General features: G+C 48.9%; 1 protein-coding gene across 10 annotated transcripts in view; it reads left to right on the plus strand.

Annotated features, from left to right (window-relative positions):
• The window catches only part of garnl3 (GTPase activating Rap/RanGAP domain like 3), a 443,046-nt gene that overhangs the window by 216,899 nt on the left and 209,892 nt on the right, over window positions 1-16,255 (plus strand). For all 10 annotated transcript variants that reach the window (XM_078226419.1, XM_078226423.1, XM_078226417.1 and 7 more), the window contains one exon: window positions 13,543-13,642. In XM_078226419.1, coding sequence (XP_078082545.1) covers window positions 13,543-13,642 — 100 coding nt within the window. The remainder of the gene's footprint in view (window positions 1-13,542; window positions 13,643-16,255) is intronic.

Below are 16,255 nucleotides of genomic sequence, written 5' to 3' on the forward strand. Positions count from 1 at the left end.
CAACCCTCTGAGAGAAGGAATTCCTTCTCATCTCAGCCTTAAATTGGTACCCCTATATTCTGAGACTAGGTCCTTTGGTCATAGAAGGGAAACATCCTCTCACCATTTACCCTGTCAAGCCGCTTAAGATTCTGGGCTGCCCTTTGCTCAAGGCATTTGATAGTCAAGAAATATTTTGTACTAATGTGCAGCAAAGGGTCTGATATTCCATATTTGTGTCGATATAAAGCAGGATCTCAACATAAATGCCCTTGAGATAAGTGGTTAGGATTTAAGTGGTTAATGCCTTTCATCTAATCATATTATTGCTACAATTACAGAAGGAGGCCATTTGGCCCATCGAGTCTGCACCAACCACAATCCCACCCAGGTCCTATCCTCAAATCCCCACATATTTACCCTGCTAATCCCTCTAACCTACATATCCCAGGACACTAATAGGTAATTTAGCATGCCCAATGTTGGGACTGGGGGAGGAAACAGGAGCACCCGGAGGAAACCACGCAGACACGGGGAGAACGTGCAAACTCTACACAGACAGTGACCCAAGCCAGGAATTGAACTCAGGTCCCTGGTGCTGTGAGGCAGCAGTGCTAACCACTGTGCTACCGTGCTGTTTTCATTGGGATTGGATTCCCAACTGAATTTGATTTGATTCGATTTATTATTGTCACGTGTATTGGTATACAGTGAAAAGTATTGTTTCTTGAGCTATACAGGCAAAACATACCGTTCATAGAGTACACAGGGGTGAAGGAAAGGAGAGGGTGCAGAATGTAGTGTTACAGTTAAAGAAAGATCAATTTAATATGTGTTAGGTCCATTCAAAAGTCGATGTCATCAGGGAAGAAGCTGTTCTTGAGTGGGTTGACACTGGTCTGAACTGCGGGAGGAGATAGTTAGTAAATCGTTCACTCAGATTGGTTCTTTGTGTTTGGGAAGAGAGAGCAGGAGATGAGCAATCCAACCAGTGGGGAAATTATCCAACGGACGCGGATGCAACTATTTGGAGAAGGGGCCACAGATGAAGAAGGGGGGGAGCTTTCAATTGGATGGCTTGACACGGAGGAGAAAACTAGGGTTCCGTCTCTCGTGCTCACTGTTAAAGTGAGGTGACACTAAGCTCGAGAAAGAAGCTGAGATTGAGTCCACAAGATGGAGTTTTCAAATTCTGCTTTGGCAAGTGGATAATTGGATGAGGCATGCTGGGAAAAATAGTCTCCTTCTGAGCGATCTTCCACAGCATTGAAGATGGGCTGACCCAGAATGAAAGATTGTTTGATGTAACGTTAACAGTGTCAGACAGGAATTGATAACCATTTGCAAGACTGAAGTGAAGGGCCTCCTCATATCCTACCTCTGCCTATCAGCGTAACCCTCTATTTCATTCTCCCTTAAACACTTGAGGGAAGGGGGCTCTGGTGTAGAAGATCAACCGTGATCTAATTATAGAATCATAGAATCCCTACAGTGCAGAAGGAGGCCATTCGGCCCATCGAGTCTGCGCCGACCACAACTCCACCCAGGCCCTATCCCCACAACCCCATGTATTTACCCTGCTTGTCCCCCTGACGATTTAGCATGGCCAATCCATCTAACCTGCACATCTTTGGGAGGAAACCGGAGCACCCGGAGGAAACCCACGCAGACACGAGGAGAACGTGCAAACTCCACACAGACAATCACCCAAGCCGGGAATCGGACCCGGGTCCCTGGCGCTGTGAGGCTCGAGGGGCTGAATGGCCTGCTCCTGTGTTCCTAAAATCCTCCTCTTGGGCTACAACACCCCATGATTTGATTAAAACTATTCTGGGCCCGATCTATTACAATTATGTTAATGTTAATTGGGGTCTGATCAATTCCCTGGCGAGAGAACCTTCCAAAGCGAGAGGTGCGTTCTGAAATGGGGTGAAAAAGATCATATTTCGGTCCCATCAGTGGTCACAATAATGATTAGCAAAGGTTCAGATGTTACTGTCCAAGGGCAACATTTTGATTAGCAGAATGTCTAATCCTGTTAAATTAATTAACAAATTCAAAGGTTCTTGCCATTCATTCTTGCAAAAAAAAGCATTTAAAATGTCCAAAGGTCACGCTTCTGCCAAGCTTTTTAAACAACTGACCGTTATCTATCTCACAATGTCTAACACCATCATACTCCTCATTAATAAAGTCAGACAGTGTTCCCAAACAGAATACGTGGGATCTGCATGACTTTTGCAGACTTTTGCAGTTAGGAAGTGTTGTAGTTGGTTTTATGCACTGGATGTTTCCTCTTGTACAAGAAAATAAGTTTGCGGAGGCGATGGGCTAGTGATATTATAGCTGGACCATTAATCCAGAAACTCAACTAATGTTCTGGGAGACCCGGGTTCAAATCCCGCCACGGCAGATGATGGAATTTGAATTCAATAAAAAAAAAATCTGGAATTAAGAATCTACTGATGGCCCTGAAACCATTGTCGATTGTCGGAAAAATCTGGTTTACTAATGTCCTTTAGGGAAGGAAATCCGCCGTCCTTACCTGGTCTGGCCTACATGTGGCTCCAGAGCCACAGCAATGTGGTTGACTCTCACATGCCCTCAAAGGGCAACTAGGGATGGGCAATAAATGCTGGCCAGCCAGCACCTGTAAAATTAATAAATTAAACAAAGGTGCCTTGGGGTATTAAAGGCAATATATAAACGGAAGCTGTTTAAAATGACGGGCAGCCCTCTTTGGAACTGCCTGCCTTCAGGTGTTACTGCCACATTTATAAAAATGCATCTCGGAGGAAATATCTCATTTTCTCCAGATAATTTGGTTAACCTCATTACGATCACTTCAGTTTCACTGTTTTGTGATTTAATGTGGGGCTAAATGTGAAAAGCAGCTAGATATAAAACTGTTGTGATTTGTGGATGTGAGTTTTGTTTTCTGTGATATTTATAGTTGGACTACGGCAAGCTGGGCTTTGACTCAGCAGTTTGATTTGTGCTTTGATCTCTGAGCGCTAGACTATTGGGGACAGGAGGCTGATTTATAGATGTGAGGAGGGGGAGGTGGGGGAGGGGGGGGGGTGCGGAATCAGAACTTATTCTGAGGGAGTCGTGTCACCCTCTTTAATGTTCCTAATAAATAGCTGTGGGCTCTTCTCGATTGTTGAAACAGCTTTAATCAAACTCCACAGTGCTGAAGGGGCAAACCGCATCTTTGCCTGCTGCCTCAGAGTGCTGTCACAGTAATGACGTTCAGGAGGGTGCACGAGGGGCAGGGAGTTAGGGGAAGGCAGGCGGGCCTTTCAGGCAGGAGGCCGCAGCGTCAGTGCAAATCAAGCAGAACGCATCTGAATATTTCACACTGCCTGACTGGAAATCCATTTGAAGTGTGAAACCTCCCACACCTGGGGGATCAGTCGCTGGTCTGTGCAGCACAAAACGTGCGACGCGTTTAACCGTGCAGACCTGGAGTGTGCGCCCTCCTCCCCGTTGCCATGGTAACGCCAGACAAAAGGCCCAATGACATCTGGGGCCCCGTTGCATGTTTAGTTTCTAAATGAAGAAAGCTGGACGACGGCAAAGATTGTGGGGAGGCTCTCGGACAGCTTCACCGAGGTTACACGTCAATGTTGGGGAGGGGATGATGAGCAATGGCATCTGGTTTTAATACAAGCCCAGATTGCGAGCACATCATTTACACGCAGGCTTTCACTGCGAGCGTGCTAATTAAACAAAAGTCCTCGAATGTTGAGCTGGCAAAGCCCAACTGACTGCAATTAAATCTGGTACGCGCACTGTCGGTGTAAAACCTGAGGTGGCAAAGTGTGATTTTAACACGAACATGCTCTGACTGAAATGTTTTTATTGAAACCAGGGTGGGAGCTGTTCAGATGTAAGATGAGATTTTGCCGTGTGGCTGAATGCAAAGGTTGGCTGACAGTTTGCCCATTTGCTCCTGTTAACTCCCAAGTTTTCTTTTGCATAAAAAAATAGATAAATCGAATTGAGTTCTTTAAGGAACTCAGCGCAGAAGGTGGGTTTGCACATAAATAATCAACTGGAGAGCTGAATCGAGTTAAACAATTTCTAATCAAGAGCAGGCCCTGTATCTTGGGTGAAATTAAGGAGGTCTTTCTCTGCCCCATAAATTACTAGAACTAGGGGGGCATGGCCTCAAAATAAGAGGGAACAGATTTAGGACTGAGTTGAGGAGGAACTTCTTCACACAAAGGGTTGTGAATCTGTGGAATTCCCTGCCCAGTGAAGCAGTTGAGGCTACCTGGTTGAATGTTTTTAAGGCAAGGATAGATACATTTTTGAACAGTAAAGGAATTAAGGGTTATGGTGAGCGGGCGGGTAAGTGGAGCTGAGTCCACGAAGAGATCAGCCATGACTGGGCGGCACGCTAGCACAGTGGTTAGCACTGCTGCTTCACAGCTCCAGGGACCTGGGTTCGATTCCCGGCTTGGGTCGCTGTCTGTGTGGAGTTTGCACATTCTCCTCGTGTCTGCGTGGGTTTCCTCCGGGTGCTCCGGTTTCCTCCCACAGTCCAAAGATGTGCGGGTTAGGTTGATTGGCCATGCTAAAAATTGCCCTTAGTGTCCTGAGATGCGTAGGTTAGAGGGATATGGGGGTAGGGCCTGGGTGGGATTGTGGTCGGTGCAGACTCGATGGGCCGAATGGCTTCTTTCTGTACTGTAGGGTTTCTATGATTTCTATGATCTTATTGAATGGTGGAGCAGGCTCGAGGGGCCGTATGGCCTACTCCTGCTCCTAGTTCTTATGTTCTTAGGTAAATTTGTAAAGTCTTTAGTTTAGAAAGGCATCATGAGTCAGCACAGGCTCGGTGGGCCGAAGGGCCTGTTCCAGTGCTTTTTGATTTGATTTGATTTATTATTGTCATATGTATTAGCATACAGTGAAAAGTATTGTTTCTTGTGCGTTATACAGACCGAGCATACCGTTCATAAAGAAGGAAACGAGAGAGTGCAGAATGTAGTGTTACAGTCATAGCCAGGGTGTAGAGAAAGATCAACTTAATGCAAGGTAGAGCCATTCGAAAGTCTGACACCAGCAGGGAAGAAGCTGTTCTTGAGTCGGTTGGTACCTGACCTCAGACTTTTGTATCTTTTTCCTGATGGAAGAAGATGGAAGAGAGAATGTCCGAGGTATGTGGGATTCTTGATTATGCTGGCTGCTTTGCCGAGGCAGCGGGAAGTGTAGACAGAGTCAATGGATGGGAGGCTGGTTTCCGTCACGGACTGGGCTTCATTCAGAAGGCAAGTGATGCCACTGAAACCGACTCAAATGTCATCCATAACTAATTGTAAAACTGGCGACACTCAGATTTCCTCAATGCCAATAGTAAAATACTATAACTAAAATAAAAGCTAAAAATGCTGGAAATACTCAGCAGATCAGGCTGCATCTGTGGAGAGAATCAGATTCAATTTGACCTGAAATGTTAGGCGGGAATCTCCTGCACAGCACTTGGGGCACCATTGCGCAGGTGCCCTGATCTCCCAGTGCACTGGGAGAACTCCTGCCATCCCCACCCGCTGATCGCTGTCTGTGCCGGTCCCTCCCCTGCCCCTCCAAGCACCCCCCCCATTTGCAGAGCTCCCCCCAGCGGAGCTCCCCTGCTGTCGGTCACCAGTCCTGCAGAGCTCCCCTATTGCCTCCCCTCCCGTCATTGCCCCACCCCCACTCAGGCCCCACTCCCTTAGCACTGTCTCTGGCACAGTTATGGTGTCTGGTGGGCAGTGCCAGGGTGCCATGCTGGCACTGCCTTAAGGGCACTGCCCAGCCCTGACCCCGACCACCCAGGGGCTTCAATGATCTCCGATCCCCCTGGTGAGGCCATCACATCTGGTCTCTGCCGGAGGAGGCCAGCTATGATTCTCTCTGATAAGCTCAGGTTGAGCCTGGATGGTAGCGGATAGCGTCTGGGATGCAATAATGACATGTTAATCTTGTGATTAATACTGGAATTGGCTCAGAAAGGGCGGCATTGCTGATTTCGCTGGCAAAATAGGGCTGGTAAGATCAGGTGAGGTGAGAAACCACCCAATCTTCCCACCTCTCCTCACCAAATGACAGTTGGGACAATCTCATAAGATCGCGCTCATTGAGCTTCACAGCACAAAAGGAGGCCCTTTGGCCCATCGTGCCTGAACCAGCCATGGCCCGGGGGGCGGGGGGGGAGATAATAAAAGACATGACATTGCACACACAGATATCAGAAGTAAGGAAAGTTAGAGTCCAAAGACAAGTTACAAGAATATATGGTTAGAAATCCTTTGCTTGTCTTTGAGGCAAGAATTGTTAAATTTTGCTACCGTTTTAAGTTAGTTGGCTCCTTTAGAATCCCAGAGTTGAATCGAAGTCCAAGGAGTTGCACTTGCTGGAGACAATTTCCCTTTTGATTGAGTAAGCTATCTTTTCCAGAAATCAAAGGATTTCTCCTGAGGCTCTTTCCAATGGAAATACACTGGAGGGCGGGGCGGGGGGGGGGCGCGATTCTCCCCCCAAAACATTCTAAGTGTCGAATTTGTGTAGAAACTGGAGTAAATGCCGCTGTGTTTTTCAGCGGGGTTTTCAAGGTGAACCTCCCACACTCTGTGCACTGCAGAGCGCCCTAGCGTGAATCTCATGAAAATTCAGTGGGCTATTCCTGTTCGAGAGGCCGGCAGCATAGTGCACTGCCAACCTCCCAATCGCTGGCCAGCCCTGCGATCCCCACATTGCTGCTCCTCCGACCCCCCCACGGCTCGATCGCTGCCCCCACCCCCTCCAGCCTCGACTCTACCCCCCAGCCTGCCTCGATGTCCCCCCCCCCCATAGCCCCGATCTCCTGATGCCCCCCCCACCGCGGTCCCGACCTCCCCCCTCAATCCGATGCCCATTCGCGATCGCTGGCCTCCCTCCCTCTGCTTGCGGTCCCTATGCAGAGTGGCGGCGGAACCTACACCCCCATTGTTGGCCCCTTTCAGGCCCTGCCCCCATTAGGCCCCACCCCATTAGGCACCACCCCCATTAGGCACCACCCCCTTGGCACTGCCCAATGCCCCTGGGCATTGGCACTTTGTCCCTTGGGCAGTGCCAGAGGGCTCAGGCTGGCACTGCCAAGGTGGCAATGCCCAGGAGGCAGCCCCATCCTTGGTCCCCAACCCTCTGGGGGGCCTCGATTGACTCTCCTTCATTCCAGGGGGGTCAACCATCTGCTCCCCACAAGTGGGGTGTGTACTAAACCCCGCTGAACCACTCCTGGCGGGGGAGTGGGGCGTGGGGGGGGGGGGGCTGCGGGGGGGCTGCGGTGGAGGCTAGCAGGCCTGGAGATTTCAGTCCCGGGCCCGCCAATGGGATTTAAATAATATTCAAATGAGTATTAACGTAAACTAATCAGATCTGCGCTGATTTCTCTGCTTGAGTCTCCCATCCCGCTGTGCTACAAAGGAAACGCAGCGGGATGGGAGAATCGCCCCACTATTTCTGCGAATGGTTTTTAGACTGTGAAGAGATAGGGGCTTTGCTCAACTGAAGAGAAAGAGAGATTCTTTACTGCTGCATTAGGTGTGAAGTTCCATGCAACATGTCAGGGTAGGTTTACAGTGTAATCCATGTCGGAACCTCCCAGAAAGCTGGTCAACTTACAATACCAGATATCAGGTGACTTGTGGTAGTCATCTTTGGCCAGCATTTTCTCTACTTTCCTAAGAGGAAAAGGTCCTCTTTAGACATTTCAGTATGTTTTTGGTTAGCTGGTGAAGTTATAGATGGACCTCCCATTGGTGACAAAATATAGTTCCCAACACTTACATCATTTGTGCTAATTATGGGAAGCACCTTCTATCTGGCAAATGGTGCTTTAACCTTTGTAAGTAGGTGGTTGTTGGTCCCAGTTCATTCTGTGTTTGATCACTGAACCTAGTTTAGGATTGAAGATTCTACATAATTGAGAATTCACTCAGCCATGTATTTCCCTCTCTCTTGGCATCTCTAAAAGAAATTAAACAACCCACTGTTTGGATCACACCACAAGGCTGGATCAGCTTTGAGGTGTTGGGGTGGGGAGGAGGCGGTGCAGTAGTATTGTTGTCACTGGACAAGTGACCCAGAGACCCAGGGAAATGTTCTGGGGACCCGGTTTCGAATCCCACCATGGCAGATAGTGAAATTTGAATTCAATAAAAATATGGAATTAATTTGGGGCACCATGGTGGCACAGGGGGTGGCACAGGGGGCAGCATGGTGGCACAAGGGGCAGCACAGTGGCACGGGAGCAGCACAGTGGCACGGGGACAGCACGGTGGCACGGGGGGGTGGCACAATGGCACAGTGGTTAGCACTGCTTCCTCACAGTACCAGGGACACAGGTTCGATTCCCGGCTTGGGTGACTGTCTGTGTGGAGTTTGCACATTCTCCCCGTGTCTGTGTGGGTTTCCCCCCCACAGTCCAAAGATTTGTGGGTTAGGTGGATTGGCCATGCTAAATTGACCCTTAGTGTCAGGGCAACTGGCTAGGGTAAATGCATGGGGTTATGGGGATAGGGCCTGGGTGGGATTGTGGTCAGTACAGACTCAGTGGGCCGAATGGCCTCCTTCTGCACTGTAGGATTCTATGATTCTCTGAAAAGACCACCATTGTCATTTTAAAAAAAGCACGGGGTGGTATTTTCCCATCCTGCCAGCGACGGTAATCGTTGCGGGCGGGACACGGACCATGCAAAGTTCCGTGGACCTCGGGCGGGATTTTCCAGCTTTGGGGTGAACGCGGCTGGAAAATCCCACCCTTTGGTTCACTACTACCCTTTAGGGAAGGAAATCTGCCGTCCTTACCTGGTCTGGCCTACATGTGACTCCAGAGCCACAGCAATGCGGTTGACTCTTAAATACCCTCTGAAATGGCCGAGCACACAGTTCAAGGGCAATTAGGGATGGGCAATAAATGCTGGCCCAGCCAGCAATGCCCACATCCCCTGAATGAATGAATAGATGGTAGTCATGATGTGGAGATGCCGGCGTTGGACTGGGGTAAGCACAGTAAGAAGTCTCACAACACCAGGTTAAAGTCCAACAGGTTTATTTGGTAGCAAATACCATAAGCTTTCGGAGCACTGCCCCTTCGTCAGATGGAGTGAAAATCTGTTCTCCAACAATACACATCTCTTTAACCTGTGTTTAATGTTCCCTCCACCCACTTTATCTTTAAGACCTGGCTGGCTGTAGAGATTTGCATTCTAATTAGTATTCTGTAACTTGATGTTGTGTCTCTGTGCACTGTTGGAGAACAGATTTTCACTCCATCTGACGAAGGGGCAGCGCTCCGAAAGCTTATGGTATTTGCTACCAAATAAACCTGTTGGACTTTAACCTGGTGTTGTGAGACTTCTTACTGTGAATGAATAGAAACAGGCTGTGTGATGGACAGACTCCGATTCTGTCTCTGAACCACCAAGACACAGGGACTGCTGTTCGATCACCCGAGGGACTCTCTCGTGTGCTGTGAGGAGGCTCCATGAACGGACTGGACCCTGCCTGGTCATGCAGCACCTTTGGCTGACCGGTTATGCTTCAACCATAAAGTCACGAGAATCCCAGCACTTGCTAATAGCATTAACACAAGTGCGGCCATTATACACCGTGGGGGACTGCAGAGGACCAGAAAGGGAAAGAAGAATTCCGATACAAGATATATAATGAATGCTTTGAGCATTTGATTTGTCAGCCCTGCATGCTATCTTGTAAACTCTGCTAAGCTACAATCAGTGATGCGTTTCAGAACCATGTGATGGACTCCCTGTGGAAGATAGCACTTCGAAGCTGGTTGCGTACGTTTGGAAAAGGAATACAAGCACAAAATATAAATCGAGCAGTCATTCCTTCTGTTGCTGCCAGGGCTCATTTCTCTGCCCTGCACGTTCATTTCTGTCACGTCCCAGCGCCGTGCTGGATCTGGGAGAGGCGGTGATAGAATCATAGAAACCCTACAGTGCAGAAAGAGGCCATTCGGCCCATCGAGTCTGCACCGACCACAATCCCACCCAGGCCCTACCCCCATATCCCGACATATTTACCCGCTAATCCCTCTAACCTACGCATCTCAGGACACTAAGGGGCAATTTTTTAGCATGGCCAATCAACCTAACCCGCACATCTTTGGACTGTGGGAGGAAACCGGAGCACCCGGAGGAAACCCACGCAGACACGAGGAGAATGTGCAAACTCCACACAGACAGTGACCCAAGCTGGGAATCGAACCCAGGTCCCTGGAGCTGTGAAGCAGCAGTGCTAACCACTGTGCTACCGTGCCGCCCGCATATTTATCCTCATTTCTGGAGTTTTAAGTCGACACAGTTATTGGGCTGTGCACGAATCCGGTGCTAACTGCTGGCCCTCAGGAAAGGAAGCCAATCCCTGTCCCATCTGATCTCCACCCCACCCTGAAACAACCCACTAAGACACTTAGGGGTGTATTATCCCGTTCTGCCCGCCACGGGAATCGGAGCAGGCGAGGGGGAGGACCATGGAAAGGTCTGTTGACATCAGGTGGGATTTTCCGGTTTCGCGGCCGGAAAATCCGTCCCTTAGTTGTTCAGGACAAGCGGGGAATGGTCAGTAATTATGGTTTTGCCTTTGGTGTCCACATTCCAAGAAAAATAATTTAAAAAAGAGCTACTCAATGGCTTCAAAAACGGAAAATGCTGGAAACTCTCAGCAGGCCTGAAAGCATCTGTGGAGAGAGAATAGAGCCAACGTTTCGGGTCTGGATGACCCTTCTTCAAAGCTCTGAAATTCCATAGTGGAGGGAGTAATTCCATAGCGGGGGGTGTAAATCCATAGCTGGGGGGAGTAATTTCATAGCGGGGGGTGTAATTCCATAGCTGGGGGGAGTAATTTCATAGCGGGGGGTGTAATTCCATAGCTGGGGGGAGTAATTTCATAGCGGGGGGTGTAATTCCATAGCTGGGGGGAGTAATTTCATAGCCGGGGGAGTAATTCCATAGCCGGGGGATGTAATTCCATAGCAAGAGGAGTTATCCCTTGGTGGGTTGCGGGGAGTATAACTTGGGAAAATGTAAAATTTTCCGTTTTGGCAGGAAGGATAAAACAGAAGCTATATTATCTGAAAGGTGCGAGATTGCAGAGCTCGGAGATGCAGAGGGATCTGGGTGTCCTAGTGCATGAATGGATATTTGCTCGCAGGAAGAGCAAGTAATTTTATTAGCTAATAAAATGTTACTGTTTATTGCAAAGAGATTTGAATCCAGAAATAGGGAGGTTCTGCTTCAGTTGTGCAGAGCATGGGTGAGACCATGGCTACAATTCAGAGCTTGTGTCCCCGCCATGTGGGAGATTCCCGGAATGGCCATTAAATCCCGCACAAACTCAGAAACACAAATCTCAATGGTGAGATTTGAGTTTTCGACCTATCCCACCCCCTGCCTGTGATGTCATTTGTTTCATCCCCAAAAAGGGTGTGAACCTGATAGACATTATTTTTTTAAAATTCTAATATCATTAAAGAACTTGATGCCATAGCATCTGTCCACGCTGCATCTCACCCCCTCTCCTCCCCACCTTCCCCCCTCCCCGCTGTTCCCCCCCCTCCCCGCTGTTCCCCCCCCCCCCCCCCCCCGCTGTTCCCCCCCCTCCCCGCTGTCCCCCCCCCCCCCCGTCATCCAAAAGTCCTGGCCGGTTTCGAATCTTCCCCACTCCTCGCTGGCGATGTCATCAGGTTCCTGCCGATAACGGGCTGAATCTGCTTTACATTCATATGAGTAGATTTAAATATTATTAACCACTCCCCCCCCCCACACCCCCCCCCCCCCCCACCCCGCTATATGCGGTTTACAACAGCTTCACCCTGACGTGAACCTGTCGTGGGAGTCTCCCCAGGGGTGTAAAGGTAAGTATAGCCCCCTGGGGAGAGGGGCAATGCTCCCTGGCAATGCTCGCTGGCACTGCTCCTTGGCTCAGGTTGGCACCGCCAGTTTGGCACCACGTGCATGCGGATCATTGTTTAAAAATAAGGTGTTGCCCATTTAAGGCAGAAATGGAGCGAAATCCTTTCTCTCGGAGGGCCGTGGAACTTTGGAACCCTCTTCCTCGAAAGGCAGTGGAAGTGTTTTGAATATTTTTAAGGCAGAGCGAGATGGATCCTCGATTAACAAGGGGGTGAAAGGTTATCGGGGGGTGGGCAGGAACGTGGGGTCAAAGTGACAATCAGATCAGCCACGATCTTATTGAATGGCGGAGCAGGCTGGAGGGGCCGAGTGGCCTACTCCTGTGTTCGGTGGTGCAGATACATTCGGAGGCGAGAGTTCCAGATTTCCCTTACTCCTCCTGGGGATAAAGTGCTTCTTGAACTCCCCTCCTTAAACAGCTTGCAATTCATTTTGTGTCTCCTCATTTTGCTTCCTGCTTTATCAAATGTTTTAAGCAATTCAAACACTTTGGTTCGATCATCCTTCAATCTTAGATCTCAGGGGGATACAAACCAAGTTGGTGCAAACTGCCCCCAAGGTTTAATGCCTTGAGCCATAGAGACCATAGAAACCCTACAGTACAGAAAGAGGCCATTCGGCCCATCGAGTCTGCACCGCCTACAATCCCACCCAGGCCCCACCCCCACATATTTACCCCCTAATCCCTCTAACCTACGCATCTCAGGACTCTAAGGGGCAATTTTTAACCTGGCCAATCAACCTAACCCGCACATCTTTGGACTGTGGGAGGAAACCGGAGCACCCGGAGGAAACCCACGCAGACACGAGGAGAATGTGCAGACTCCACACAGACAGTGACCCAAGCCAGGAATCGAACCCAGGTCCCTGGAGCTGTGAAGCAGCAGTGCTAACCACTGTGCTACCGTGCCGCCCCAACCACTGTGCTACCATGCCGCCCCTGTATCATTTCTGTTCAACCTGGGCTGCAGACCCTCCAAGGTGAAGGTATTCTTCCTGAGGGTCGTAACAAGGAATCCCGCCATGGCAAATGGTTTCAATAAAAAAAAATCTGGAACTAAGAATCTACTGATGACCATGAAACCATTGTCGATTGTTGGAAAAACCCATCTGGTTCACTAATGTCCTTTAGGGAAGGAAATCTGCCATCCTTACCTGGTCTGGCCTACATGTAACTCCAGAGCCACGGCAATGTGGTTGATTCTCAACTGCCCTCTGAAATGGCCCAGCAAGCCACTCAGTTTCAAGGGCAACTAGGGAGGGGCAATAAATGCTGGCCAGTGACGCCCATATCCCACGAATGAATTAAAAAAAAGGAACGGGGGTTAAAATATAAGGGTTGGTACATTCCTGGTGGTGTTCAGAGGATGATACAGCCTTGATTGTGTCATAAGAACAAAGAACAGTACAGCACAGGAAACAGGCCCTTCGGCCCTCCAAACTGGAGATGGGATTTGAAGTACAATGTGGGAAAGGTTATGGCTAGTTACGACCTGTATTAGATGTTGCTATGGCCTCACCTACATTCCTTAACCTGAACAAAACTGGGTCGTAAGGTGAGAAATATTAATGCATGACATTGTTTCTTTATTTCCAGAACATTGACTACACACCAGGAACATGGCACCGGACTGATGTCCACTTGGAGAACCCCGAGTATCACACCCGATGGTATTTCAAATATTTTCTCGGCAAAGGTAATACTGCAATTGGAAGTTGTGTTTTAATGGGTCAAAGATGGCTGTCAACGAGCCTGGTGCTCGGCAGGATTTGATTTGATTTATTATTGTCACATGTATTGGGATATGGTGAAAAGTATTGTCTCTTGCACGCTATACAGACAAAGTATACCGTTCATAGAATACATTGGGGCGAAGGAGAGGAAAGGGTGCAGAATATAGCGTTGCAGTTACAGATAGGATGCAGAAAAAGTTCAGCTTAATATATGGTAGGTCCATTCACAATTCTGATGGCAGCAGCGAAGGAGGACAGAGGACTTGAGCTGTCAGGTGGCCAAGGCAACCTCTCATCCCGCCCTGCACTTTCTGTCATTGTATAGAATGGTGGAGGGTGCACTCATCTACTCTGAGGCCGCGTGGGTTTGATTGAACAGATTCTGAGTTAGACCTAAGATATTAACGCAAGAGCAAATTACTGCACGATGCTGGAATCTGAAACTAAAACTGCTGGAAAATCTCAGCAGGTTTGACAGCATCCATGGAGAGAGAACAGCACTATTGTTTCGTGTCTGGTTGACCCTTCGTCAGAACTCTGCGAAGGTGGTGGCACAGTGGTTAGCACTGCTGCCTCACAGCGCCAGGGACCCGGGTTCGATTCCCGGCTTGGGTCACTGTGCGGAGTCTGCACGTTCTCCCCGTGTCGGCGTGGGTTTACTCCGGGTGCTCCGGTTTCCTCCCACACTCCAAAGATGTGCAGGTTAGGTGAGTTGGCCATGCTAAATTCTCCCTCAGTGTGCCCGAACAGGCGCCAGAGTGTGACAACTCAGGGATTTTCAGAGTAACTTCATTGCAGTGTTAATGTAAGCCTACTTGTGGCACTAAAAAAGAAAAAAATGATATTAGCACTTGCCAACCCTGCCAGTTGATGTCTAAGTACAGCCAACGTGACTCTGTTGGCAGCAAACTGCACCATGCTCACTGGGCGAGAGAGCTTGTGAGCATAGAGACTGGTTTATTTGTAATATTTCAAGCTAAGTTGCCACTGTGATAATCTGGGATGATAGTGACTTTTTACCTTTATATCAACAGTGAAATATGGTCACTGTGGTAATGTAGGGAAAAAGGACAGTGAATTTGCAAACAGCAAGATCCAACATGGAGCAATGAGATAATGAAGAGGCAATCTGTTTGTAGCTAATGTTGTTTGAGAGACAAAAGTGGTTGTTCAGGAAACTCCTCTACTTTTCTTAGGGCGGCACAGTGACACAGTGATTAGCACTGCTGTCTCACAGCACCAGGGACCTGGATTCGGATTCCCGGCTCGGGTCACTGTCTGTGCGGAGTCTGCACATTCTCCCCGGGTCTGCGTGGGTTTCCTCCGGGTGCTCTGGTTTCCTCTCACAGTGCAAAAAAGTTGCAGGTTAGGTTGATTGGCCGTGCTAAATTGCCCCTTAGTGTCAGGGGGACTAGCTCGGGTAAATGTATGGGGTTACGGGGATAGGGCCTGGGTGGTCGGTGCTGAGTCGATGGGCCGAATAGCCTCCTTCTGCACTGTAGGGATTCTATGATTCTATGATAGGCTGGGCTGGAGTTTCCATTCTCTGAGAACGTCACAGCAGAATGTGCTGTCAACAGTACAAACACGGACTGCTTTTACAAAGCCCATTCCCATAGCTGTCGAAACAGGATGCAGCACTTGATGTTGTAATGAATTTGAACTTGTCACTGTCTTAGAGATTAGCTTTCCATATTAATTATTCTGCCACTGTGAGAATTGCTGCGAGATTGCAATCTAATTTGCACAGATATTGAACACGCAGCGGCTGGAAATGGTCCAAAAATCGAGAATGTTTCTTATTGTAACTTAAAGAAAAATCCATCATCCCTCCCGCACGCCCCCCCCCGCCCCCCCGCACCCCCCCACCGCCTCTTACTTCCCACCGAGATTTCCACCTTCATCATTGCTGATTTCTATCTTGAAGGCTGTAGTTAATCTGCACTCCTAGTTTGAGAGAAATAACTATGGAAGTTTCTGTGTACAACGGGTTGTAAGTTCATCACTCGCATTCAGACTCATGTTCCGTGCTGGTTATTATCAGGAGAATACGGGCACCGGTGCCCACACTTCTGTCAGGAGACTTGATACTAAAACTGTTAAAGATTGCCATAATCCAACAGACCGCCTAAGCCCTTTTCCAACTGGGTCACAAATTGGACTGCAGAGTTAAACTGCAGGAAGCAGGAAATCCAGGCAACAAAAAAGTCTAACGTTTATTTAGTAGTGTCACAAGTAGGCTTACTTTAACACTGCAATGAAGTTACTGTGAAATTTCCCAAGTCGCCACACTCCGGCATCTGTTCGGGTCAATGCGTCTAACCAGCACGTCTTTCAGAATGTGGGAGAAAACCGGAGCTCCCGGAGGAAACCCACGCAGACACAGGGAGAACGTGCAGACTCCGCACAGACAGTCACCCAAGGCTGGAATCGAACCTGGGTCCTTGGCGCTGTGAGGCAGCAGTGCTAACCACTGTGCTACTGTGCCGTTCTAAGAGTTTTCAGCTGAGGGTCTCGCCCACTTGGGTTTAGTATGTTCAGGAGCCCGAACAGGGAATATGAGTGATTCTGCCATA

The sequence above is a fragment of the Mustelus asterias genome, chromosome 13, assembly GCF_964213995.1.
Source record: "Mustelus asterias chromosome 13, sMusAst1.hap1.1, whole genome shotgun sequence".
Lineage (NCBI taxonomy): Eukaryota > Metazoa > Chordata > Chondrichthyes > Carcharhiniformes > Triakidae > Mustelus > Mustelus asterias.